We start from the raw sequence: 27638 nt of genomic DNA on the forward strand, positions 1-27638 counted from the left end.
AGCGGTAGCTCTACTGCCAGTATTGAGCTATACCAACCTGAACTAGAGCAAAACCACGGCAATGTGGACTTTACACAAGTCCTTTCAAAGCTATGTCTGCAGCTGCAACCCTGCATGGAGTGGTATCCTTACCTATCGGTACAAGGATGAGAGGGCGAATGTTCTCAGGGCTCGTGCTAAATGCAGGGTCTAGCTAATAAGGACGCGTGGTGATTTGAACCAGCCACTGTCAAGGTGTGCACTGACCTGTGGTCTGAGACCATAGATAACGAACACTTCACCTTCTCCGCCACCACTATTCCTATCCTAAAACAGCTCTGCCAAAGGGAGTTACACTTCACTACTGAATCTGCAAGAGTTCTTTGCTGCAACTGGTGCTTGCCATGTGGCCTCCTCAACATAGCAGGGACTGGGTGCATACAAGGAGATCGTTTTGTTGGTCAGTTTCGCCCCGTCCACAGCAACAGCATCGAGCTTCAAATGGTCAAATATTTTAATTCCACTGACCATTGAACATCAGAAATGACTGTCCATTGGTTTTTGTATAACAAAGCCGAGGCCAGCCGCAAATGGAGGAAAGCTTTATATTACCCGAGGTGTGCCGAAAAAGCTTTCTGGTCTTAAGTGGTTAAACTCTGAGCTCCAATCGCGGTATAATAACATAATGCTGGTATCGCAACGAAGAGTGAAGAGCCGGGTAGATGGCATCCTCTGTTGACTTATTCTTTAAGTCATTTCTGAATTAAAAGTTGATATGCTCCAAATTCATCTCCCAAGCGCTTCATCATTTTACGCATGTTTCACTGGCCGATTATTCTACTTGGGCAATGCTTGGATGAAAATCCATTAGAAGTGTTTTGAGTGTTTTGCCCTCTTCACTCTGCTACCTTCGGGAAAAGGTACGAGAGCCTTTAAAAGATAACTCAGAGATATAAGGACACCTTTATCCCATCTGCCATCTGATTCCTGAATAAAATGAACCAGCGGCACCATCTCATTTAGTCTTCTTTTACTTTTTTTTACCTTATTTCTTTATTTTAAAGGTAGTTTATATAAATGTTTGTTCCCTGATGTTGTCACTAAACAACTAATTTAGCAATATGTTCATGAAAATAAATTGTGATTCAGATTCAATGAATGAACAGATAGTTGTAGTCAATCTAGCTGTACATTATAATTAAAGATGGATTATCACCGGGGACCGGTCTCAGGAGTCGTGGGTCGGAACATCTATAGATTGCATTTTATTTTCACTGGGGAATCCCAGGATGGTGTTTTACCCTGTCATGAAGCAGCAGCACTCTCTGCTTGTCGGACACACTGAGAAATCAGTCCGATTACATACAGAGGCTTCTGTTGATATGAATGGATTCATATGTGGCTGGTTGGATGAGTGCAAGACTAAAGGACGTGAGGGAAGTTATTGTGGGAATGTAAAGTTGTGAGAATGTTTGGAAGGAATCGTTAGAGCAGGTTGCACACAAACAGTTTAAAGCACTGAATATTTGCATGACTTTTTCAGAGTGCTTTTTGCAAATAGAGCAACAAAGTTGAAGCATACAGCTTGTCTGGGAGAGCATTTGATCTTTGCAGGCAGACAGAAAAGTTTTGCTCTCTGAGAGGGAGGTTGTGAAACAGAGAGAAAGGAGACAGAAATCAGTTCCAGAAGGAAAAACTGACTAACTTTTGGAAGACTACCTGGTCAAAGGAGGAGAGTGGCTGTCTGAAAGTTGACCTGAAAGAAGGAGGACCATCTGGAGAACACTGACGTGTCAGGCTTCTGCAAATGTCCTGCAAATATTCTGAGTTTTAAAATGTTTGTGTGCAACCTGCTCTAACATTTCCTCCCACACTGCCTCTAAATTTTTTGTCACAAAAGGAACTACACGTACACTTGATCTATATGCTACATGGTGCTAAAAACACGGACATCCTTTCGATGTTCAGAGATACCATCTTCTGTACGTCAGTCAGAGTGTGGTCAAAACCTGCATGGCCAGTAAGGAAGAGGAGAAAGGCTTGTTCGGATGATCACATACATAAATCAGATTTGAGGTGAGAAACATGAATTCCATGTAACACACCCAGACAAACGTCAGTAGCACCTTTAAAATTAAATTGTGAGAAACGAGAAGTTCCTCCATTAAGTCCAGTGTTACGCAAAGTGGGCATAAATTAAAATTCATCTGATTCAAAGTTCTCAATTGAATTTATTTATTGTCATTGTGGAAGCATTAAGCATCGTGGAAATAATGCGAATCTTTACTGATTTATGTTTCAATTTCAGCCACTAGAGCAGAATTTCAGATATTCGCCGAACTTCTTTGCTTTGTTGAATGATAGGCTGAATATAACCTTGCCTGTTGCAAAGCCGGATTGTGAAAAGGGACCAACTGATTGTGATTGTGCAGTCACTGCGTGTAACCGAAACCTCCTCGGACATTTTCAATGACAATGGAGTTGATTCAGACTGGTGTAAGTCCTTTCACTTCAGAGAGGTTCAGCAACACAGCGGCCTCCAGATGTCGACACCATGCAGGAGCTGAAATAATGGCTGTGAGAAGTTCGATAGAAGACTCCATACATAATGGATATGCATGAAATCTATTATCCAGTTCTTGCAGTTGTTGGTTTTCCTTGTAAGTCTGAATATTAATGCTCGTAATTTCTTCATCGTACTGCGAACCTCAAGTATCAAATTCCATTCACGGACCGTAAGTGATCTCAAGCCATTACCATAAATTCATGATCATTTAAGTAGGATATTAAGTTCGGGCGCCACGGTGAGTGCAGCAATCAGCTCAATGTTGTGACAAATCTGGAGCTGTCTGCATGCGTTCCCTTTGTCTGCCTACGTTTCCTCCGGGAGCTCCGGTTTCCTTTCAGCTTTTAAAATGTACGGGGGGGTTGTTGGTCAATTGGATACAATTGGACGGCACGGACTTCTTGGTCTGTTAACGTGCTGTTTGTCTAAATTTAATTTAAGATCGTAAAGGCCCATGTCCTGTGAATATTAACGACAATAATTACTCAACCGTTCTCAGAGAAGATGTAATCACTTGACTTATTCTTGGGCGATTTGCTTCAGAACCCGAACGCACGGTAGACCAGGCCATCACAGGCAAAGTGTTCATGTTGACACCAAATGTCTCTCAAATATAGAATTTGAACCCGCTACCGCCACTTCCACCGACAGGTTGTTCCTCAGTCTTCACACCTTCTGTATAATGAAATTTCCTCCAATTAAATGCCTCGCCTTTCATTCTTAACCCATCCCCCTTGTTCTTCTCTCACCCAACTTCCGCGGAAAAAAGCCAACTTGCATTTCTTGTCTCTACCCACCCCCGCCCCGCTCATAAGATTGTACACCACTGCAAAAGGTCCTTTCATTCTCAATTCTCCAAATCATTAAACGTTATTCAGCTCATCAAGTCCCAGAACCCTCTTGTAAACTTTCTCTGCATTCTTTCTATCTTATTGATCTCATTTGCGTACTTTGGAGAATAGCATTCGAACGTTGGCCGAAGTGATGTTCTACAATTATTTTATACATAGTCAAGTGTCTCATAGATCAATAAAACAGGGGTGATTTCGACATTGTCACAGTTGTAAGTTTGACCCAATGGGTTAGATGTCGTGGGCAGACGTTGAGGTGAAAATTGATTATGATTGAAATGAGCTTCGTTCTGACAGCACCCGCGGGGCCCACTTGTCAGCTTGTCCGAAATATTAACAAAAAACACCTTCGGTCCTCTCCGTCCCCTTATTCTACTGCGTTTAGATTATTTTGATTTGCAACCATTTACAAACCTTGTAAACTTATTCGAGAATATTCTTTTCTTAAATAATTTGCATATTAAGTCTGGGTATGCTAAAACTTCGATACAAGGTGCCGGCATGCCCTGAACATTGCTAGTGACCCGTTGAGATGCTCCATCTGTTTGCTTTTAACTCAGATCAAACACCCACAGTGGCTCCTTTGTCCCGCACATTTAAGCGCTGGATACAATGGCATCAAACTGTACCTCGCCCGCAGGAGACGGCGCACTGTGATTCACTTCATTACCCGTGTGTGAAAAAATAACGGAGATTCTCGAAGCAGCACAATGAGGGCGGCAAGGAGCGCACATTCAGGGCAACCCGAACATGGTCGCAGAGCTGAAGCATTGAATATCGGGGGAATGGCCTTCGTCGTGCCTGGTTCCATTGCAGAATCAGCCTCTCAAAAACAAGGACGTTCTTGAAAGGAAGCAAAAAATAAGGTGGACCTTTAAATTATACTGTATATTAGATTCTACGCATTAATATATAATCAGTATAATTCCCCACACGTTTAGCTGGAGATCATGGTGGTTGCAATTTAGAAGTATGTGGCAAAACATTTTTTTTTCCACACGGAAGACTTCGTGCAGATTCATTGCGTATGTCTGCAGTATCCCACGGAAATGCCTTCCTAACAAATCAAGGAAGGCGAAGGTCAGAGTGACATGGCCTTGATTGGTTTCGCACAATCCCTCGCCTCAAATTCAGAAATATATCTCCTTGTTAGGGACCGACCACCCGCGTTGCTTGGCGTTACGGGAGAACCGTGGCGTGTAGCAGCGTCAGTCTGGAAAATAGCTTAAATCCAAAGTCAAGTATTTTCAGAATATTTCTTGGTGATGAAATACAGCAGGATTTATATTTACTTTTCGTTTTAAATTTCGAAACACATCACTGTAACAGTCCCATTCGGCCCTTCAAGTCCGTCCCGTCCAATTTACACGCCATTACCCTCCACCCACGGTATGTTTTCAGCGGTGGTAAGAACACATGGCCCCGTATTGTCAGTGTATTTCTCCAATCGGCGTCATGGTGAGTGTCGAGAAACCAGTGCACCGACTGCATTCTCTGTTGTCAATTAAACAAATTAATTAAATTTAACTGGCTCACACCGCCTTGGAGAATGTTTGACAGTGCAGGAACATACGTCATCATAGCATAATGCGAATTTTTTTAAAAAAAAACATTAAATTTCAGATTATAGCGACAAATCTCGGATCTAAGGGAAAGCATCCATTGATCAAAAGCTGTTTCTGCAGTTAATCCAGGTTGTGAAGAGAGACGAAATGATTATGGATGTTCAGTTACTGCAAGCAATTGACGCCTCTTTTGCACTAATTGTGCCAATGGGTGTTCTGTTCTCTTATATTCCCCTCCACTTCACTGCGGATTCGCCCAGCAGCCGGTGCATGGGGTCTCCGGGAACTAGCAGCAGTCAGGAGCTGAAACGATGGGAAAGAGGCTTTTCCTGGAACTTTTGATACATGTTGCCATTGTGATATTCAGAAGATTTATTATCCAGTTCTTTCAGCTGTTTGGGTCCTTGGTAATTTTCCATCTGTATTTATATAACATCCGGTATTTTCTGAATTGTTAACAATGAAATTCCGTTCAAGGGATGTCAATGATTGCATTCGGTTTCCACCTCCTGCATGATATTTTCCAGCACCCAGCGGAATATTTTCAACCAAGAAAAGTACTATCCCCTTTTATCTCTCTATCCTCCATTTTACTTTCATCCATATGCATGTCCGAGCCACTGAAATGTCTCTAAATCTTTCAAATTCGACCGCAATCCGTGGCAAGGTTTTTCAGGCACCCCGAAATCTATTTTGTTAAAATACATACCGCTCATGTCTCCCCTAAACTTTACTCCTATCACTTGTTCGAGATGATCGCTGTTGATTCCTATATTTGCCCTGTGAAATTATAAGGCTGTCTACCTTATCTGTGCCTCTCAGAGTCCTGTTGACCTCTATTGTCTTCTCTCATCCTTTAACACTCCAAATATAAAAGTCCTAGTTCTGCAACACTTACTTCATAAGACTTATTTTGCAATCCAGGCAACATCCTGGTAAATCTCTTATGCATCCACTGTATATCTTTTACATTTTTCCAATGGTGACATGACAAAATGGAACCCACTACTCGAAGTGCGGTCTCACCAAAGATTCAGAGTTCTCGACTCTTGAACACAATCCCTCTATTACTGAAGCCCAACATCGCAATCTTTCATATCAACCTACAAGGCGGACTGAAGAGATTTATGGATTTGATCTCCATAGTCCTCCTATTAAAGAATTATGACGTTTTATCTCCAATTGTCATGCAATAATATAAAAATGAAATTGATCAAAATTTGCACACCTTAAAGTGTCGCGGTGGACATTGGATGGCGCCCAAAATTATCAGAAAACGAGAAGAAAACAAGAGTCCCTTCATAGTCGCTGAGGGTTGGCAGATTCGCCTCCAGTTGTCTCACAGCCTCTGCTTCACCAATGACCCCAGTTCATAGCATTGGAAATCGTAGCTCCAGATCCAAACATCCTATGGGATCAGGAAAATCTTGGACATATGGGGCCCTTCTGTAACCCTTTTTGCCTCTCGCACCCTCCCGAATCTTTCCTTCTGTGAGCTAATTTCCATCTGCTGCCAAACTGCCGTGAGTTCTACGACAGCAAGTCCCAGAGTAGCCTTTGACGGTCCTTCAGCAACTTTTCCCCTGGCTGATCCGCTACTGTAATCGTCTCGCAGATTTTCCCATCACGACGGGGGAAGTTCTTCTCTTTCTGGTGCTCTCTCTTTCCCAGGGATCTGCAACTCCCCGTGGTCCGCTGCCATACCCTGTCGCCACCATCTTTGGCACAGAGCTCCCAGTTTTATATGATGTTAAAAACACTCTTGACGTCTCTAACACGTGAGTCTCGAGCCTATTCACAGCCGTGGGATCACGAAGGAGATGGGCTGTTTCTCAGCTGCCCGCTGACCCGGTTTAACACCAGCAGCAGAGGTTCCTTTACAAAGCGATGGGCCCTGAAATGGGCCCTTTTATACCATTCAATCTTCTTATCCGAAAAGCACCCTTTCACCATCACCCTCTGCTTTGTTAAACGAAGCCTTAAAATATCTATCCATGGAATACAACCGGCCAACAGAGGGTAAACCTATTTAATGCAGCGTGGACATTCTAGTATACATCGTGTAGAGATCTGAATTCTTTAACTTTGTCGGTCTCATCTTCAAATGGTTTATGAGACTTGACCACTCACTTCAATGGATAGTATTGACTATCACTAGTCGAGTGAACTGCACGTGTATCTTCTTCGCAGAATATTCCTTTGTAAATTATTAACCACGGATTACAGACTCTTGAAATTCCCATAATGTTCCCTGCAACCTTTCATGTTTGTAAGCATCGCGTTTTTCACCCTAAAAGTCATATAGCACCTCATCTTCACTTTGTTTATATCTATATATATATATATACATATATATCAGAGAGGGGAACTGCCATTCCCTCTCTACTTTCCCACAGAGCACATGTGATCATGCCTTGATTTGTCTCCCTTCATACGCTTCATGAATGTCTGGATCTTCTCAGATGTAATACGGATCATTATGAAGGAACTGCCATTTATTTCCCTAATTCCCCCAGTATTCAGCTCTTTATTCAGAGTATAACGAAGCACAAGTGCTCTCTGAGGTCATTGTCTATCTCCTATTGCTCCTTCGAGACTTGACTGAGGTTACATTTTTGTCCCTGTTTGCCCTCTTTGGTTCATAAAACATGGATCATTACAGTACAGTACAGGACCATCGGCCGGCGTTGTTGTATCGACTCATATATTTCTTCCTAAAATAAGTATGAAACCCTCCCTACCACATATCCCTCTGTTTTCCTTTCATCCATGTGTCTGTATAGAAGTCTCATACGTTCCCCCAAGATTGAAGCCTCACCCACAAACTCTGACAAGGCATTCCAGGCACCAACAGCTCTCTATGTAAAAGACTTATCCCTAATCTTCTCCTAACCTCCCTCCCTTAAATTTGTACATATGTTCTCTGTTGTTTGTTGATCCTACCCTGAAAATCAAGTTCTGGCTGTCCACCCTATCTACGTCTCTCATACACTTAACGGCTTCTATCCAGTCTCCTTTCATTCTTCTCTGCTCCAAAGAGAACCGTCCCAGCTCTGCTGAACTTGCTTCGTAAGATTTGTTTCCCACTCCAGGCAATATCCTGATAAATCTCCTCTGTGCTCTCTTCATGGCTTCTACATCCTTCTTGTAATGAGGGATCCAGAACTGAACCCATTACTCTCTGTGTGATCTTACCAAAGATGTATAGAGTTGTTACATGACCACTGCTCCTGGATCCAATCCCCTTATTAATCAATCCCAGCATCCCATAGGCCTTTTTAATGATCCTATCAACCTGTGCGGCAACCTTGAGGGATGTATGGATTTGCACGCCAATGGCCCTCTGTACATCCACCCTCTTAAATAACCAACCATTCAACCACCCCAACCCCCCCCCCCCCCCACTACTCAGCCTTCTGGTTCGCCCTTCCAAACTTATCCTGTTTGAAATCCATCCATCTCTTTTATGCCCACTCTGCTTACTGTCTATATTCTATTGTAACTTTCGATAAATCTTCAGCTCCGTCCTCAACTCCTCCAACCTTCATGTCCTCCACAAACCTACTGACCCATGCTTCCCGCCTCTTCATCCAGGTTATTTATAAAAGTGACAAAGATCAGGGGGTCCCAGATCAGATCCACTGCGGCACTCCAAACATAACACTTTCCTTTCACTGTTACCCTCATGTAGTGAAAATTCTCTGGATTTAACGTAAAGTTTATCTGCAAGAGCTATCCCACTTTGCTGGCCAGATTTTCGTCTTTAGCTCGTTTGGGATTTCTTACTGTCCATAGACACCGCCATATATTCATTAATATCTGTGTCAACCCCACGAACATCTCTATTCTGCTCCTGAGGCTCGAGAAATCCGGAGACATCACTGTATCCAAGAGAAGATTCTGCTCCTCCAAATACTCTTAAATCCTATCCTCAATAAGTCTGTCCATGGGGGCGTGGCAAGATGGCGTAAGGAACAGATGTACCTTCCAGTCCTCTGCTGAATCTGAGTTATTGTTTTGTTTATAAGTGCCCGTTAAAATTCTTTTAAAAGTTTATAAATAGTAAGAGGTGCTGAATTAATATCTAATGGTACATTTGATTAAAAAAAAGTAAAAGTAAACGCCAACAGATCGTTAAAAAATTACATTTCCCGAAATTATCTGAGCCTACCTGTTTACAAGAAGCCAGGACTCAGCGTGGAATGGATCCAGGAGAAGAAGTGCAGGATTCGGCATTGGAACTTCGTTCTGTACCGGTAGGGCTCTTTAAAGATGACGCCCGGCAGCCTTTGGAACAAAGGGCTGGCCATGCGCGTGTATTTCAACTAACGGCCGCTGTGAGCGCTGTCACTGAGAGTTTGACAGCTGAATCAGCTGGGACGCCACCAGCTGGAGAGTTAAAGAGCCGACCTCCGATTGATATAGCGGTGGCGCTGCGAAATGCACCACCAGTTACGACGGTTTTCCCAGGTTTAGATATAATGAAGGCTTTTGATGAGATATGGCTTAAAGATAACCCTGACTATCAGGCTCCTGATATTGCTGAGGGGGCTGTGGCAGGGGTTTCTACACGGAGCCATACTGCAAGAAAGGCTGCTAAACCAAGGGAAGGGACAGAAGATCCTTTGGTCTCTCAGAAACAGCAGGATCCTACTATGTCTGAATCTACCTTTGCTGATATGCTTATTAAGAATCTTGAATTTAAGTTATATTCTTCAATGAAACATCTAGGTAATTCTATGACCCAGGTCTATTCCAAGCTTAATAAATTGGTGGATATTAACACTCAACAGATGGCTGACTATGGAGTTTTTAAACTTGAAATTAATGAAAGACTTGATATGTGTGATCAAGTTTAGTTGACGTACAAGATCAATTGCAAGATGTAAACAAAACAATTGAAACATTGCAGATTCAGAATAAAAATTTAGAAAAAAAGGTTGATTATTTAAAGAATCATTCTACACGGAACAACGTAAAAATTGTTGGTTTGCCAGAAGACATAGAAGGGCCAGATCCAAGAAAAATTTTTACTGAATGGATTCCACGAGTGTTAGGACAAGACAAGTTCCCCGAAGGTTTAATATTGGAAAGTGCTCATAGAGCTTTGAGAAGGAAACCTTTTTCAAGACAGAATCCAAGACCTGTTCTGGTCCGTTGTTTAAACTACTGTGATAGAGAGACAATTTTACATGTGGCTATTAGAAATGCACAGCTAAATAGATCTCTTTTGATGGTTCAGAACAATCGTGTTTTATTATCCGGATCTGAGTCAAGAAATTATGTTTCAATGACATGAATTTAATTCCGTGAAAGAGCTGTTGTGGTAAAAAGGATATAAGGCAACATTTAGGTATCCTGCGGTATTGAAGATTTTTCAGGATGGATATCAGCCAAAGTTTTTTGATAATCCTAAAGAAGCTATGGACTTTGCTCAATCTTTACCGATTACGCAATTTCAGGAACGACGTAGTCCTCCATGGTCTTCAAAGAGAGTGGAGATACAAGATGGGAATCAGATTTCAAGAAGAAATGGAGGCAATGGTGGTTGAAGTGGCAAAGTTGATTAAAAAAACAAATCTTTTACTTTTTTTGAGAAGATTTCAGATAATGATGATAGTTTAATGCGAAATGGGAGTTGGGAGAGGGAACTGGGTGGGCATTATTTTCCAGAAGTCATCAGCTACGTGTGAGTTATCTCACACCCAGTATTTTGTGGGAGTTACCGCATTGTGCGGTTTAAACAGGAGGAGGTAGTTGAGCTCTTGCCTGTTTTTTTCCTTAATTTTTGGGTTAAAGAGTGAAGGTTGTTTTTATTACTTTTTTTTAATAAGTTTTTTTTCTTTTCTTTTTTTTTGTTTTTGATTGTAGTTTTAAGATGGAATAAGGGGAGGGGTTTTCCTTTTTTTCTCTCTTTTTTGGGGAGGTTTCTTTTTTTCTCTTTTTCTTTATTCATTTTTTTGTTGTTGAGTTGTTGGAAGGAATTTCTAAATTGAATTTTGCTTCTTTTAATGTCCAGGGTTTAAATAACCCTATTAAGCATAAGAAAGTACTTGCTTACTTAAAAAAATTAAAAGTTGATGTGGCTTTTTTGCAGGAAACTCATTTAACAGATAAGGAACATTTGAAACTCAAACGTGAATGGGTTGGACAAGTTTTTTATTCTTCATTTAATTCAAAGGCAAAAGGAGTGGCAATTTTGGTGCACAAGAATTTACCATTTCAGTTACAGAATGAAGAGAAAAATGGTGGAAGATTATTAAAATTGAACTGTACAATTTTTAATGAAGCTTGGACTTTGCTTAATGTTTATGCTCCGAATGTTGAGGATACAGCTTTTGTTGTGGATATGTCTTTATTACTTGGACAATCAAATTCTAATGTGATGATTGGGGGAGATTTAAACGTAGTATTGGAGCCTTTATTGGACAAGTATCCAAGAGTAATTAAGAAATCTAAGATGACAGTTTAAGTAACTAATATGATGTCAGATTTGAATTTAGTTGATATTTGGCGAAGATTTAATCCTACAGAGAAAGATTTTTTCTTTTTATTCTTCGTGCCATAATTCTTTTTTTAGAATTGATTATTTTTTTAATTTCAACACATTTGCAGGATAGGGTTATATCGGTGGATTATAAGGCAAGACTGGTTTCGGACCATTCTTTATTATTATTAGAATATCAGAGTTCACAAGATGCTCAGAGAGCTCCAAGATGGAGATTTAATACTATGTTATTACAAAAACCAGAATTTATTAGTTATTTAAAACAACAAGCTGAAGTTTTTATTAGTAATAATACTAATTCTGTTTCTTGTCATTTTGTTTTATGGGATGAAATGAAAGCTTTTTTACGAGGTAAAATTATCAGTTATGCTTCTAAAGTAAAGAGAGAGAGAGAATTAAAGAGGTTAAAGATTTAGAGAAAAAGATAACTGCTACTGAAAAAGAATTTCAAAAAAGCGCTACTGAAATGCAAAAGAATCGGTTAACTAATTTAAAATTTAAATATAATGAATTACAAACTTATCGGTTTGAATGTTTAATGAACTGAACTAAACATAAGTTTTATGAATGGGGTGAGAAAGCTCATAAAGTTTTGTCATGGCAATTAAAAAAGGAACAATTGTCTAGGATTATACCAGCAATTAGAAAGAAATCGGGTATAACTTTTAGCCAAAAGGAAATTAATGAGGAATTTTTTTAATTTCTATTAAAAAAGTATATACTTCGGAATGTAAAGATGTAACTGAAGATGTTATAGATTCTTTTTTGAAAAATATTAAATTGCCACAATTGAATCAAGAAGACAGACAAGAGTTAGATAAATCCTTTACAGAAAATGAAATAGAAATGGAGATAAGAGATATGCCAAATGGAAAGGCACCTGGTGAAAATGGGTTTTCTATAGAGTTTTATAAAACTTTTTATGCGGATATATCTCCTATTTATAAGGATGCATTACAACAAATTTTTAATACTTTTCAATTACCTGAGTCTTGCTCTAATGCAATAATTACAGTTATACCAAAAAAAAATAAAGATCCTTTACAGGTTTCTTCTTACAGACCAATATCGCTGTTAAATGTAAATTATAAAATTGTAGCTAAAGTTATGGCTAATCGATTAGCTCAATATTTGCCTAAAATAATACATAGTGACCAAACGGGATTTATAAAAAATGGATATGCATCAGATAACATTTTGAGTTTAATAACTTTGATAAACAAATCTAAATCTCAGATGAATTATCCAATAGTGGTTTCACTGGATGCAGAGAAGGCTTTTGATAGAGTGGAATGGAAGTTTTTGTTTAAAGTACTTCAAAAATTTTGTTTTGGTTCTTCATTTATTGGATTGATAAAGGATTTATATAGTAATCCGAAGGCTAGAATTGCTGTCAATGGGCGGATTTCAGAATCTTTTAATTTAACAAGGTCTATTAGACAAGGATGCCCATTGTCGCCTGCTTTATTCGCTATAGTTATTCAACCTTTGGCACAATTAATACGCCAAAACGAAAATGTTAAAGGTATGAGAGTTTTGAATGAGGAATATAAGATTAATTTATTTGCTGATGATGTTTTATTATATTAGGTGGATCCGGGTATTTCTTTACTAGCAATTCAAGAATGTTTAGAAAATTATGGTCAATTATCTTGTTATAAAGTAAATTGGCCCAAAAGTGAAATTCTATCAATTTGTAAAGATGATTATTCAATATATAAAAGTATTACCAATTTGAAGTGGACTACACAAATTAAATATTTAGGAATTAATGTTAATACGGTATTTCAAGATTTATATTCAATTAATTATCTTCCTTTAATAAAAAGGATTAAATTAGATTTGATTAGGTGGAAGGATTTACCTTTGGGTTTATTATGGAGGATTAATACTATAAAAATGAATATCTTTCCTCGAATACAATATTTGTTTCAATCAATTCCTTATTTTTTAAACAAAGGTTTTTTTAAGGATTTATATAAAGCAATTAGAGACTTCTTATGGAAGGGAAAATTTCCGAGGGTAGCGATGAGAAAGTTGATGTGGGATTTCCAATTTGGAGGTTTAAGATTACCGAATTTTCAGCATTATTATGAAGCAGCTCAATTTAAATTTTTTAGTGCATTAATGAATATGGATGTTTCGCCCAGTTGGGCAAAGAAAGAAATGGCAGTTATTTTAGAAAAATTTCCTCATGAGTTTTTGTTTTGATGGAATAAAACTTTATTACGAACTTATGATGTACCAATATTGAAGCATTTATTGAATCTATGAACAAATAAACTTAACAAATTGGGGCTCAAAAATAAATGGTCTGGACGATTGCCATTATATAATAATCAACTTGTTCCTTTTTACAGTCTCCAATATCACCTTGAAACAATGGGAAAGGAAGGGAATAAAAAACTTATCTGATTGTTTTTCTGAGGGATGTTTTTGTTCTTTTGATGAATTACAAAGGAAATTTGGTATTAGTGGAAATTCTGTATTTGTGTATTATCAATTAAGATCTTTTGTAAAACAGATATGTTGTCGTCATATGATCTTCTGCCTGATTCCAATTTTGAGGAATATGTACTTTCAATAAAAAAGGGATATATATCTGATTTGTATTGTATTTTACAAGAAACTGAAAGTAAAAAAGATTGGGATAAAGATAAGTTGAAATGGGAAAAAGATTTAGGTTTTACAATAGCTGAAGAAGCCTGGATGGAAATTTGCCAGAATAGTAGTCAGAAATTGATTAATGCTAGATTAGCGATGATTAATTAGAATTTTATACATCAGTTATATTTCACACCGGAGAAACTAAAAAAGTTTGGCCTTAGTAAGTCGGATTGCTGTTTTCGTTGTGACCAGACGGCTAATACTTTTTTGCACACTGTCTGGCTTTGTGATCGATTGCAACAGTTTTGGAAAGGTATTCAATCTATACTTAATAGTTTATATAATATCTGTCTTGTATTAGATCCTGATATATTTTTATTATGGAATATGCAATCACTAATTGATTTAGGTTTAAAGGATTATCAGATTTCCTCTATCTATTTAGGTTTAGCTGTGGCCAAGAAATGTATAGCACTTACTTGGAAAGACAGAAATATATTAACTTTAGATAGGTGGCATTTGGAGATGAAATCCTGTTTGACCATGGAAAGGATATCTTTTTCAATTCAGGATAGGATGTCTTTTTATAGGTTAAAGTGTACTCCGTTTGTTAAATATGTGCATTTAAGTTTGCTTTAAATATGTTTTTAAGTGTGATATTTTAATATTGATAACTTTGTTTGTTAGTATCTTTACTTGTTATGTTTTATCTTTTTTTAAGTGGGCTTTTTTTCTTATATATAATATTGTTCATTTATTAACTCTTCACTCTTTATTTTGGGGGGGTTAAACTAATTTTAAGTTAGGCTATTAATGTTGTGTAATAATTATTGGGGGGGGTAGTTTATTTAGTTTACCGATGTGGCATTGTAATATTGTTATCTTACTTTTATTCTTTTTAAATGTAATCTTCTATTTTATTCATGTTATAAAATCTTAAATAAAGTTTTTTTCAAAAAAAGTCTGTCCATTAGTTTGCCCACACTGTCCTAAGGCTCGCTGGCCCTCAGTTCTCATGATTTAACGTTTAAAATGGGAACTACGTTGCCTTACCCTCTTCTTGGTACCACTCATCTTGCCGCACCAGCTGTTAATCTAATGGGCATCAACTCTCCCCACCCAACTCCACCCCGAAATCATTTCCCACATTTCGCTCTGTGACTTGGTGCATGTCCCTTCAGGTCTTGCACGGCTGTGATTTAGAGCAGCTCAAGGCATCCAGCAATTCCTCTTTCTTACCCTCGACATTCAACACATTAGCCTTCATGTAACCTCACACTTCCAAGATTCCTCCCCCAATGAAGCATGGTGTTTATTTTAGGATTTTCCTACATTATCCTCCTTCGGGTAAATTTTACATCCTTTCTGCCTAATAGCTCATATATTTGCCATTTTTTTAACTTTATTTATTCGTTCAAAAAAAACAAATAGTATATGACATATGCAGCAATTAAACATAAACAAGAACGGTTTTTTTATATATATAAAGAAAAGAAAAGTAACCCCCGCCCCCGTCCACTTGAGCCAACTCTCCTAAGGAGAGCCATAAAGAAAGAAAAAAGAAATAATATTAAAGGAAAAGTTAAATATACATATTAAAATCTGATCAATTTAAATTGAAATGTAAATATTCTGAGTATAAAAACAACATATTAATTTAAAAAATTATAATTATCACGCGAAACATACGTAATTTTTTCCATTATTATACAATATCTCATCTCATTATGCCATCTATTAATATCAATCATATTTGTGACTTTCCATGTACTAGCAATACATTTTTTCGCTACGGATAAAGCTAAATATTCAACAGCAAGCTGAAAGTTAGCAAATCCCAAACCTTTCAGAGGTTGCAAACTACCCAATAAAAATACTGTTGGATCTAAAACTATTTTAATCTTATACAGGTATTCTAAAACAGATTGAATTTTCTTCCAAAAAGATTGTATACATGACCAAACAGCATGAAAAAAAGACCCAACCGTATCACCACATCTAAAACACAAATCTGATTCATTAAAACCATATTTGTTTTACTTTTTCAGGTGTCAAATATAACTGATATAAGAAATAGTAATTAATCATTGCATAACGTGAATTTACCAATCTAGTTACACTATCATAACAGATATCTAACCAATCATTTTCAGAAAAAAATAAAACCAATATCCGCTTCCCATTTAATTTTAGATCTATCCCAACCCTTTTTATCCATACCATCCCATAATATTTGATAAATAAATGAAATATAACCCTTCTCTGGTACCTTCATAATAAAAGTCTCAAATTTGGTCATTTTAGGTAAAATCATATCTCTACCAAACATACATTTTACCAAAGATCGAATTTGATAATAAAGAATTGTTATCAATACCAAAATCTTCCCTCATCTGATTAAAAGATAAAAACTTACCCTCTTTAAAACAATCTCCCAAATTTTTTACACCTTCAAATCTCCAATGCAATAAATTTTGATTGTGTATTGAAAAAGAAATAAGTTGATTATTATACAACGGCGTCAATGCCGATAATTTAACCCTAGAGCCTGTCATTTTATTTTTCTTCATCCATAACTTCATTAAATGTTTTAGTATAGGTACATTATATTGTTGTCAAAAAATTATATTCCATCTAAACAAAGATTGGTGTATTTGAAATTCAAAAATACTTGCCATTTCAATTTTAGCCCAACTAGGAGGCCGTACCAAATCAAAAAATGAACTAATAAATTTAATTTGGGCTGCTTCATAATAATTTCGAAAATGTGGTAAACGTAGTCCCCCTAACTCATATTTCCAAGTTAATTTATTCAAAGCTACTCTCCAAAATTTACCCCTCCATAAAAACTCCCTAATCATTTTATTCCAATCTCGAAAAAATATTTATCAGGTAAATATGGAAAAGATTGAAACAAATATTGTTACGCAGAAAGATATTCATCTTAATTGTATTTATCCTACCCATTAAATTAATAGGTAAATCTTTCCATTTAATCAAATCAGTTTTAATTTTTTTCATTAATGGAGCATAATTTAGTTTAATAAAGATTGATAATTAACATTCAAAATTATACCCAGATATTTCATTTGATCAGTCCACTTCAAATTAATAATATTCTTATAAATTGAATAATCTCTTTCACTTGCCGGTAATATTTCACTTTTTTTCCCAATTAACTTTATATCCAGAAAGACATCCATATTGTATTAAACATTCCTTCAAATGCAAAAGTGACTGAGCTGGATTTATTAAATACACCAATACATCATCAGCAAATAAAGTAATTTTATACTCTTCATCTAAGACTTTCATGCCTTGTATCTGTGTATTTTGTCTTATCAGCTGTACTAACGGTTCAATCACTAACGCAAACAAAGCTGGTGATAAAGGAAAACCTTGACAAGTTGATCGAGTTAACTTAAAAGATTCTGAAATCAATCCATTCCTCAATACTCTAGCTACCAGTTTACTATATAGAGCCCTAATCCAACCAATAAATAAAGGACCAAACTTAAATTTCTCCAAAATTTTAAACAAAAAATTACATTCAACTCTATCAAATGCTTTTTCTGCATCTAAGGATATCACCAACGGGTGATCTGAGAATTATCGAAATCTATTAATCAAACTAATCACGCGCAAAATGTTATCTGAAGCATATCTATTCTTTATAAAACCTGATTGATCAATATGAATCAACTTGGGTAAACATTTAGGCAATCTATTCGCTAATATTTTAGCTATTATTTTATAATCTACATTTAGCAAAGAAATTGGTCTATATGAAGATACTTTCAAAGGATTTCTATCTTTTTTAGGAATTACTGTAATTAAAGCAATAGAACAAGACTCAGGTAATTCATAATGTTCTCCAACTTGACGTAATACGTCCCCAAACACTGTAGATAAATCATCATTAAAAATGTTATAAAATTCAACCGAAAATCCATCATCACCAGGCAATTTACCGTTGGGCATTTCCAGCATAGCCATTTTAATTTCTGAATCAGTAAATGGTTATTCTAACTCCTGTATATCCGCCTCCTCTATTATCAGTAAATTCAACTATCATTTTAAAAAAATAAATCGAACCAGTGTCTTGTTTTCATTCAGATGTATATAACATTTTATAAAATGAATAAAATTCATCTCACGAGGTTTATAAGTAATAAGAGAATTCTGTCTAACAGCATTAATAGTCCTTGAAATCTGTTCTTTCTTTAATTGCCACGCCAATACCTTATGTGCTTTTCTACACATTCGTAATACCGTTGTTTAGTCCTATTAATTACACATTCAAATTGATAAGATTACAAAGTGTTATATTCCAATTTCAGCCTAGATAATTCTATTTTCTGATCTTCTGTAGCATCCTTCTGAAATTCCATTTCTAACTCATCAATCTGTTTCTCTAATTCAAGACTCTGATTTAATCGATTATTTTTTTATTTTAGAAGTATAACTAATTATTTGTCCTCTCAAATAGGCTTTCATAGCATCCCATAATACAAACTTACTTTGAACAGAATTAGAATTTTCTTTCAAAAAATTTTAATTTGTTTTTTCAAAACAACAATAAATTCCATATTTTTAACAACATTGTATTAAAGCTCCAACGATAAGACACTTGAATTTTCTCAGAAGTTGCATATGTAAAATCGAACAAAGAGTGATCAGAAATCACCCTACTTTTATATTCCGCTTGTTGTATTTTCCCTTGTAAATCTGCTGATACTAAAAAGAAGTCAATTCTTGAAAACGATTCATGTCTAGATGAATAAAAGGAGAAATCTTTTTATGTCGGATTAAGACATCTCCAAATATCTACTAAATTAAGATCTTTCATCAATGCTTGGACCTGAATTGCCATCGTGGTTTTCTTAACTTTCTTCAGAGATTTATCTAATAAAGGTTCCAACATACAATTAAAAACACCACCAACTAAAATATTATCATAAGCCTGACCCAAACATAAAAATGCATCTGAAATAAATATTTCATCATCTGATTTGGGGGATAAATATTAAGTAAAGTCCAAAATTCACTAAAAACCTTACAATTCAGTTTAAGAAAAAATAAATTTTATGCATCAAAATTGCTACACCTTGAGCTCGAGTATTAAATGAAGAATATACATGCCCAACCCAGTCCCTCTTCAATTTCATGCTTTCCTTCACATTCAAATGTGTTTCTTGTAAAAAAGCAATATCAATTTCCATTTTCTTAATATACACCAAGACTCGCTTATGTTTAACCAGACTCTTTAATCCAAGAAAAGTGCAGAGAACAAAACTAAGGACTCTACATCACCTTTGTTGACCTCACCAAAGCCTTTGACACCGTGAGCAGGAAAGGGCTTTGGCAAATACTAGAGCACCTCGGATGCGCCCCCCCCCCCCAAGTTCCTCAACATGTATCCCAACTGCAGAAACCAACAAGGTCGGGTCAGATACAGCAATGAGCTCTCCGAACCCTTCTCCATTGACAACGGCGTGAAGCAAGACTGCGTCCTCACACCAACCCTCTTTACTATCTTCTTCAGCATGATGCTGAAATAAACCATGGAAGGCCTCAACAATGAAGACAGGGTTTACATCCGGTACTGCACGGATGGCAGTCTCTTCAATCTGAGGCGCCTGCAAGCTCACACCAAGACACAAGAGCAACTTGTCCATGAACTACTTTAATAAAAGTAGCAAACCACAACTTTGACATATCTACTATTGTTACTAAATACCAATAATATCTTTATATAAAAATTCAAATCAAAGTATATAGGCCCTCCAATAAAAAATCACAAATTCAACACTAACTAAAATGTAAATTTAAAAAAAAAGAAAACTACCAAAAGGTAGTAATCCCCTAAAAGAAAATTGGGTGTGGGTCAACCACCAGTGGCAGATGACTAGTAAAGAACATTTGCCATTGTTAACTTTCCTTTCGTCGCCTACATAGGGTGGGTCGAAAGGGTCTGAAGTCTGTTCAAGATCCCCTGCAACCCCCCTAATTTTTCCTTCTCGTTTGCTGCCAACTACATTATTTGAAGAATCTACCTCCGCTTCCTTTCTTCCTCTTAACAACCGGCCCTTCTTCATTTCTAATCCAAGGTTGGCGGTGCAGATCCATCGCTGGAATTCAAATCACCTCTCTGAAACGGGATTCTGGACATTCTAATGGAAAGACCACAATCAGCAGCAGAAGGTCGAGCGCTGGCGCACACATGGATTCCGAGAAAGGGCAGAAGTAAATTAACAAGATATTTTCTGGATGGGAGAACGTTTCATTTTGGGAAGGTTGGCGTAATTGCAGGTTTTTATATTTCGAAATACGAAGAAACAGGTGCGACCTAATCGAGGTTTCCAAGATTTGCAAAGGTAGAATTCAAGCAATCTTTTCCCAGCGTGGCAATACCCAATATTGCACAACATTTTAAATCGAGTGGAGGAACTGTAAGAGAGATGTCATATCTTTAAAAAAAAACATGTGGTGGGTCCTGTGGTGATGGTGGAGGGTGATACAATCGGGAACTTCTAAAACTCTCCCGAAGAAACACATCGATGTAAGAAACTGGAGGATTGGGGTTTTTGAGGGAAGGGAAAGTTAGATTGATGTGCAATAAATGTATATACGTTGATACAACGTCTTGATAAGAAGAGACCGAACAGTGTTGTTTCAAGTTACATACTTTCTCTTTGGCTTGGCTTCGTGGATGAAGATTTATGGAGGGGTATGTCCATGTCTGCTGCAGGCTCGTTGGTGACTGACAAGTCCGATGCGGGACAGGCAGGCATGGTTTCAGCGGTTGCAAGGGAAAATTGGTTGGTTGGGGTTGGGTGTTGGGTTTTTCCTCCTTTGTCTTTTGTCAGTGAGGTGGGCTCTGTGGTCTTCTTCAACGGAGGTTTCTGCCTGCCGAACTGTGAGGTGATATCAGCTCACTGGCGGTGGTCAGTGTGGCAGGCACCAAGAGATTTCTTTAAGCAGTCCTTGTACCTCTTCTTTGGTGCACCTCTGTCTCGGTGGTCAGTGGAGAGCTCGCCATAGAACACGATCTTGGGAAGGCGATGGTGTTCCATTCTGGAGACGTGACCCACCCAGCGCAGTTGGGTCTTCAGTAGAATGGATTGGATGCTTGCGGACTCTGCCAGCTCGATTACTTCGATGTGGTGATGAAGTCATTCCAATGAATGTTGAGGATGGAGCAGGAACAACGCTGATGGAAGTGTTCTAGGAGACATAGGTGATGCCGGTAGAGGACCCATGATTCGGAGCTGAACGGAAGCGTGGGTATGACAACGGCTCTGTACATGCTGATCTTTGTGTGTTTCTTCAGGTGGTTGTTTTTCCAGACTCTTTTGTGTAGTCTTCCAAAGGCGGTATTTGCTTTTGCGAGTCTGTTGTCTATCTCTTTGTCGATCCTTGCATCAGATGAAATGGTGCAGCCGAGGTTGGTAAACTGGTTGACCGTTTTGAGTTTAGTGTGCCCGATCGAGATCTGGGGGGGGGGGGGGCTGGTGGTCATGGTGGGAAGCTGGCTGACTTCCAGGCCAAACATTGTGGCAGTTTATGCAAAACAGGATGTCATGCGCTGGAGAGCTGGCTCTGAATGGGCAACTAAAGTGGCATCGTCTGCAAAGAATAGTTCATGGACAAGTTGCTCTTGTGTCTTGGTGTGAGCTTGCAGGCACCTCAGATTGAAGAGACTGCCATCCGTGCGCTACCAGATGTAAACCCTGTCTTCATTGTTGAGGTCTTCCATGGCTTGTTTCAGCATCATGCTGAAGAAGATAGTAAAGAGGGTTGGTGTGAGGATGCAGCCTTGCTTCATGCCGTGGTCAATGGAGAAGTGTTCGGAGAGCTCATTGCTGTATCTGACCCAACCTTGTTGGTTTTCTGCAGTTGGATAACCATGTTGAGGAACTTTGGGTGGGGGGGTCATCCGAGGTGCTCTAGTATTTGCCAAAGCCCTTTTCTGCTCAAGGTGTCAAAGGCTTTGGTGAGGTCAACAAAGGTGATGTAGAGTCGTTTGTTTTGTTCCCTGCACTTTTCTTGGAGCTGTCTGAGGGCAAAGACCATATCAGTAGTTCCTCTGTTTGCGCGAAAGCCGCACTGTGATTCTGGGAGGACATTTTCGGCGACACTAGGTATTAGTCTATTAAGAAGAATCCTAGCGAAGATTTTGCCTGCAATGGAGAGCAGCGTGATTCCCCTGTAGTTTGAGCAGTCTGATTTCTCGCCTTTGTTTTTGTACAGGGTGATGATGATGGCATCACGAAGGTCCTGAGGCAGCTTTCCTTGGCCCAAGCAGAGCATGAAAAACTCATGTAGTTTGGTATGCAGAGTTTTGCCGCCAGCCTTCCAGACCTCTGCTTTGCCACTTTTCAGTTATAAGGATCGAACTTTACATATAGTTTTGTTCTTCATCTCACAGGCTTTAGATGGTGTTTCCGCCAATTGATGCCCAGTTACCCCTAATTCATATAACTCCGTTGAGTGTGAAGATTGGGAGTAAGCTTGGGTACCAGAGGGAATCCCATGCAGGTCACGGGAGATATTCCATTTAGACATTTCCTGGATTCTAAACAGACGCTGGTGCTGAAATAACGTCACGCTCTCGCTACGCTAACGGCACAGCCAAAATTATTCAAATAAAGTATTACTGAATCGGCACAACCGTGGGACACGGACGAGAGCTTCAATGTTTTCCACAAACATCCGCCCAAATAACACCATCAAAATACTTCCAACGTCCCTGAAGAATTTGTATTCGAGTGGCCTGTCCTACGATATAATAATACTTCTTATTCAGTGTTTATTCAGTTGCCTGTAGCTAATTTGTAAGCGGAGAGTACTGGTTGACTAAATATGACTCGTTCTGCAGTATAAAATCTCGGTGCACCAGTGAACATAGGCAACTGTTCTGTTTCATACAACTGTTCGCTGCCCAGGGCCTAAAAATTGGATATCATGCAATTTACCAGTTAATCAGTATTGACTATCCTGTACTGCTGGCGGTTGGTATTCGGGATAAGCCAGAAGATAATTTTAGTAAGCATGCCACAATGTAGATCAGTTGTCTATTAATATGCATTTGCTGAATCTCGTTTCACAGGATGTTATTTGAAAGAAAATTTGCTGGCAGATTTAATTCTCAAATATAATTGATATCAAGGCTAACTGTTACTTCACTGTCAGAAGTTAAATTTTTAAATCTTTGTTCAATTTATTATGAACTTAAGCATGAACTCCGAATTTTCCTTGTATTCATGCCGCCAAACAAAGGAATTTGTGCTGTAATGCGACAAAAGGCAGGTCCACTTGGTCCCCAATTACATTTTCACCCTATGCGTCCCTGCCCTGTGGTATGCCACTCTCCAGCTGAGGCCGGGACACAGCCGACCTCCATCTGAGCCCTGATACTGTTCTATTGTTTCTGACTGTCCGAAGTTCAGCTCCATTCTTCTAAAAGGGAGCATTATACCATTTGTGCCTGATGACGTTAGTCTCCTGGATCATGGGACGTTAAATTCCTTGACCACGTTTACCATCTCACCAGGTAATTGGTTAATGTCGAATTTCGTCCCTTGGACCTGGTCTTCAGTTATTTTCAGATGTCATTTTAATTCCATAATTCACATCATGTTTGCTGTGATCGCGATTTGATCACCAACGCCTGATGGAGCATCTAGTCCGGCAACATTGAACAACGCCTTTCGGGCCATTTTACACTTTGCCAATATTCCTTGAACCCATTCCTTCACATATTCCTGTGCGGTTGAATTTGGAAGGGCACAGTCACTTCCTCTGGCTATTCGTTCACCAGAGTAACCAATCTCTGTGTGAAGGAGGAGTCCATTATCCGATTATTTTAAGTCTACGTTTTGCAGTTTTCTATTCACGTAATCTGAGTGAAAAACAGTTAGCTTTTAAATTATCTTTCCAATCTTGGATTCATAAAATTCTGTAAACAGTGATTTGGTATCATATGCTCCATTCTCTCCTTGGAATTCAATCTTTCGGGCAGGATTTCCATCTTCCTTGTATTTTTCCTATGTTTGGGTTACATTAAGTGTGCTTTTCCTCCAATTGCTCTCATCCACTCATGGTTCACTTTCATCATGACCTCTTTACACTTCAACCCAACTTCTGGACTGATGTAAACCAGCGAGTAAAAAATGCATCTTCATCGCCCTGACCACCCTTGTCTTCAGGTTCAGAGGAATATGCACCTATTCACTCAAATCCCTTAATCGCACAACGCTTCCCGCTACGCTACCATTCGGTGTTCATTCTCTCACCAATTTGACTGCATCTGCAAGCTTACACAAGAAGTCGTTAGGGCAACAGAAATCAGAGGACCTGAACTGCTGATCCCAGAATATTCCGTGAACAAATTAATACTGAACGGACTCATCTGATTTCGAAATATCCAAGGACAGGAATACTCATAAAACGTTTTTCAGGCCAGGACCTAGATGTAAAAAAGTGCGTGACCTTACACATTGTGAATGCGTGGGTGGTGCGGGGGGCGGAGGGCGAGACCTCTCTCTGAGAATGGACCAGAAAATTTAAGTGCTGTGAGAGTGGAGAGGGACTACCACGGGCAGAGGACGGAGCAGGAACGGAGATGGAACAGTGCGTCGAGGCGACGGTGAGTGAAATATGGAAATTAATATAGATGGACGCACAGTTGCATTAGAGACGTCTCAGGAGGGAAACGATTTTTCTTTCTGGCGTGAAAGTTCGGCCTCAGCCGAGAAGGGACGAGGGCGATGACCGGCATCTGTGGAGGATTTAAAATGATTAACCTGTCAGGGTTAAATCTTAGACTGGAACACAGAGATCAGGGAATGTGTTCATAAATTCAACTTGCCAAAGGACCCGAATACATATTTGCTTCCGCCACGCATGCACGTAAGTTATACGTACTATAATGGGATAACATACATGAGACCAATATGTAATGGGCAAAAAAAAACGATACGAATAAAATTATTCGTAAATAAATGTTCACAATTGTATTTATTGGAAGAATAAAGGTGATGTTTAAAGAATCGAATTCCACGTGACTGCCAGCAGGGGCATTTTCATATTTTGTTGTTGAAGTGGAGTGCTCTGACAAATTTTATGAAAATAATTTGATTGTATCATAGCGTTTACGTGTGAATGTCTGCATCCGTATCACCCTGAAAGTCGTTTGACATCCGGTGCATTGGGAATTCGTCCTGAAGACAGATCCATCAATTTGCTCCCACTTCGAACTAACACACTTTATTTTAACATTTCCTTCAGTGAATTTAACTACGATTGTAATGCTATTCCGCGGAAATTGTGGTCTCTCCAAATACATCATTCGCTATCTGGTGGTGATGGCTGCAGCAGATCTTATGGCTTTATCGCGGCTGCTATAATGCCGCAGGTCAATGTTATCTATTTGTTCGCGGATTTCTTATTGAGAAAGCCATTTTGCGCCCTGGTACTCCTCATTCACTTTCGATCACTGCGTCGCCATCTGCTGTCAGAAGCTAAGGAAACGATACTGCACTGGAAAGACAGAGAAATTGGTGCTGCCGACAGTGGGTGCACTCAGCGGCGCTCTGTTTGCTCCATCTGACGTCGCAGTGCATCCACAGCGCTGCGTTGGCAGAGATGAATATATGACATCTCCAGGTTGGACAATGTACGATTTAATTGACAATATTTTCACCCCGTTATTACCAATTGGTTTCACTGTGATTTTTAATGCAGTAACAGTCAGTCACATTATAGCGGCCAATCGAGTCCGACGGAAAATAAGATGCAGTATTCAGAATGGGAACGATCCAGAGGTGGACAAACTGAGAAAGTCGATAATTTTGCTGTTTCCTCTGTCTGCCAATTTCATTTTACAGTGGATGCCCCAAATTGTTTATGACATTAAATGGCGAAAGGAAAACTATGCTTACGCAGACAGATAGTTCAGCACCCCAACTGTATATCCTGCAACAATTCGGGTTAATGTTAAAATTGCACTGTACCTGCACCAACACATTTATTTATGGACTAACACAGAGAAAATTCAGGGAGGAGCTGAAAGGTTTTGTGAAATATTTGTTTGGAGTAAACGGGTAGCTCCTCTTTTAAATTGTAAGCGGATTATTCTGTTCGATTAATTAAATTCGAAACATGAAACGATTCACCCTTCACCCATGCTTCATCCACTATGATAATTCACAATGAAGTAACTCTTAGCCTTGTGATATCAAAGGATCATTCGCCCACTAAACACCAACTTAAGGACTGGTCTCAGAATCATTGAACTTGAACAATAGATCATTAAATCACAGAAAACCATCCATTCGACCTTTCTAATCTGTGCGGAAATATTATTCCGTTAGTCCCACCCATTCCATGATCCCTCAGACCTTTCCCATCAATGTATCTATCCAATTTATTCTTAAAACATAACAGTGAACCCGCATTTACCACGTCAGATGGCAGCTCGTTCCACACTCCCACCACTCTCTGAGTACAAACGTTCCCCCAGGGTTCTGCCTGTGGAAAGAGTCTACTTGCATCTACTCTGTCTATTGTAATGGATAAATATTGGGGGGAATTGGGTAAATTTAGAGTAGGTTACGTACATATACACATTTTAAAACAGACCTTATTTGAAACACTGAAGAATTCCTATTCAGTAACATTGCAGGATCTATGGAGAATTTCACAAGTTTGTGCTAATTGAAATGACGACATGAAATGAATAGCTTTTGTTTGGATTGGAGAGACAGGCTGGCTGTTTGCAAGTACCTACAGGGTGCTCTCCGAAAGGTCAACCCTGGGTTTTATTTATCTAAGACAACATTGTGACCAAGAGAGGAGAACTTCTGTTGTTTGCTGAAGAAGGTGGGGGTTTTCCAAGTGAGAGAGTCACATGTGCTTTCTGGCAGATTCAGCTGGAGAGACAGAGAGAGAGAGAGGGGGGAGAGGGGGGAGAGAGAGAGGGGGGAGAGAGAGGGAGAGAGAGAGAGAGACAGACAGACAGAGACAGAGAAAGAGAAGAGAGAGAGAGAGAGTGAGAGAGAGGGGGGGTAACATGTGCTCTCTCAGCTACTGTGTGTGACACTGAAAGCGGCTGAACAGAGCAAGCCAGGAAGCTTGTTGGACCTGCATAAAAGCTCCAGAACGGCAGATGGCTGGAAGTGCTATCTGTCTGATGTTTCTCTTGGAATAAGGGAATAGAAAGGTATGCTGCAGTAGCCTGAAAGAAAGAGGTTACCATCTGGAGAACCCTGAAAGGCCAGGTTCCATCCACGAGACATTGAGGTGACTAATGGTGGTACCTCAGTTGTAGAAATCCTGGAACAACAAATATCTCTCTCTGCAAACCCTACAAGAGTTTTCCTGAGCGGTATACATTTACCTTTTGAGCACCAAAGACTGGTGAACTTTGTACATGTTAAATCCTGTGCACAGTATTAGAATTGCCTGCATCCAGAGAACATAGAAAAATAAGTGAGATTGAACTGTGAACTTTTCTTAAATTTACACACACATTACATACACGTGTGCTTGGAATTATA

General features: G+C 38.8%; 1 protein-coding gene across 1 annotated transcript in view; it reads right to left on the minus strand.

The window, feature by feature from the left end:
- Window positions 1-2465: 2465 nt before the first annotated feature.
- Window positions 2466-27638, minus strand: part of LOC138752220 (probable G-protein coupled receptor 139) — a 36042-nt gene continuing 10869 nt past the window's right edge. Inside the window, exon 5 of the mRNA XM_069915206.1 lies at window positions 2466-2678. Coding sequence (XP_069771307.1) covers window positions 2466-2678 — 213 coding nt within the window. The remainder of the gene's footprint in view (window positions 2679-27638) is intronic.

Source organism: Narcine bancroftii, chromosome 2 (genome assembly GCF_036971445.1).
Source record: "Narcine bancroftii isolate sNarBan1 chromosome 2, sNarBan1.hap1, whole genome shotgun sequence".
Classification (NCBI taxonomy): Eukaryota; Metazoa; Chordata; class Chondrichthyes; order Torpediniformes; family Narcinidae; genus Narcine; species Narcine bancroftii.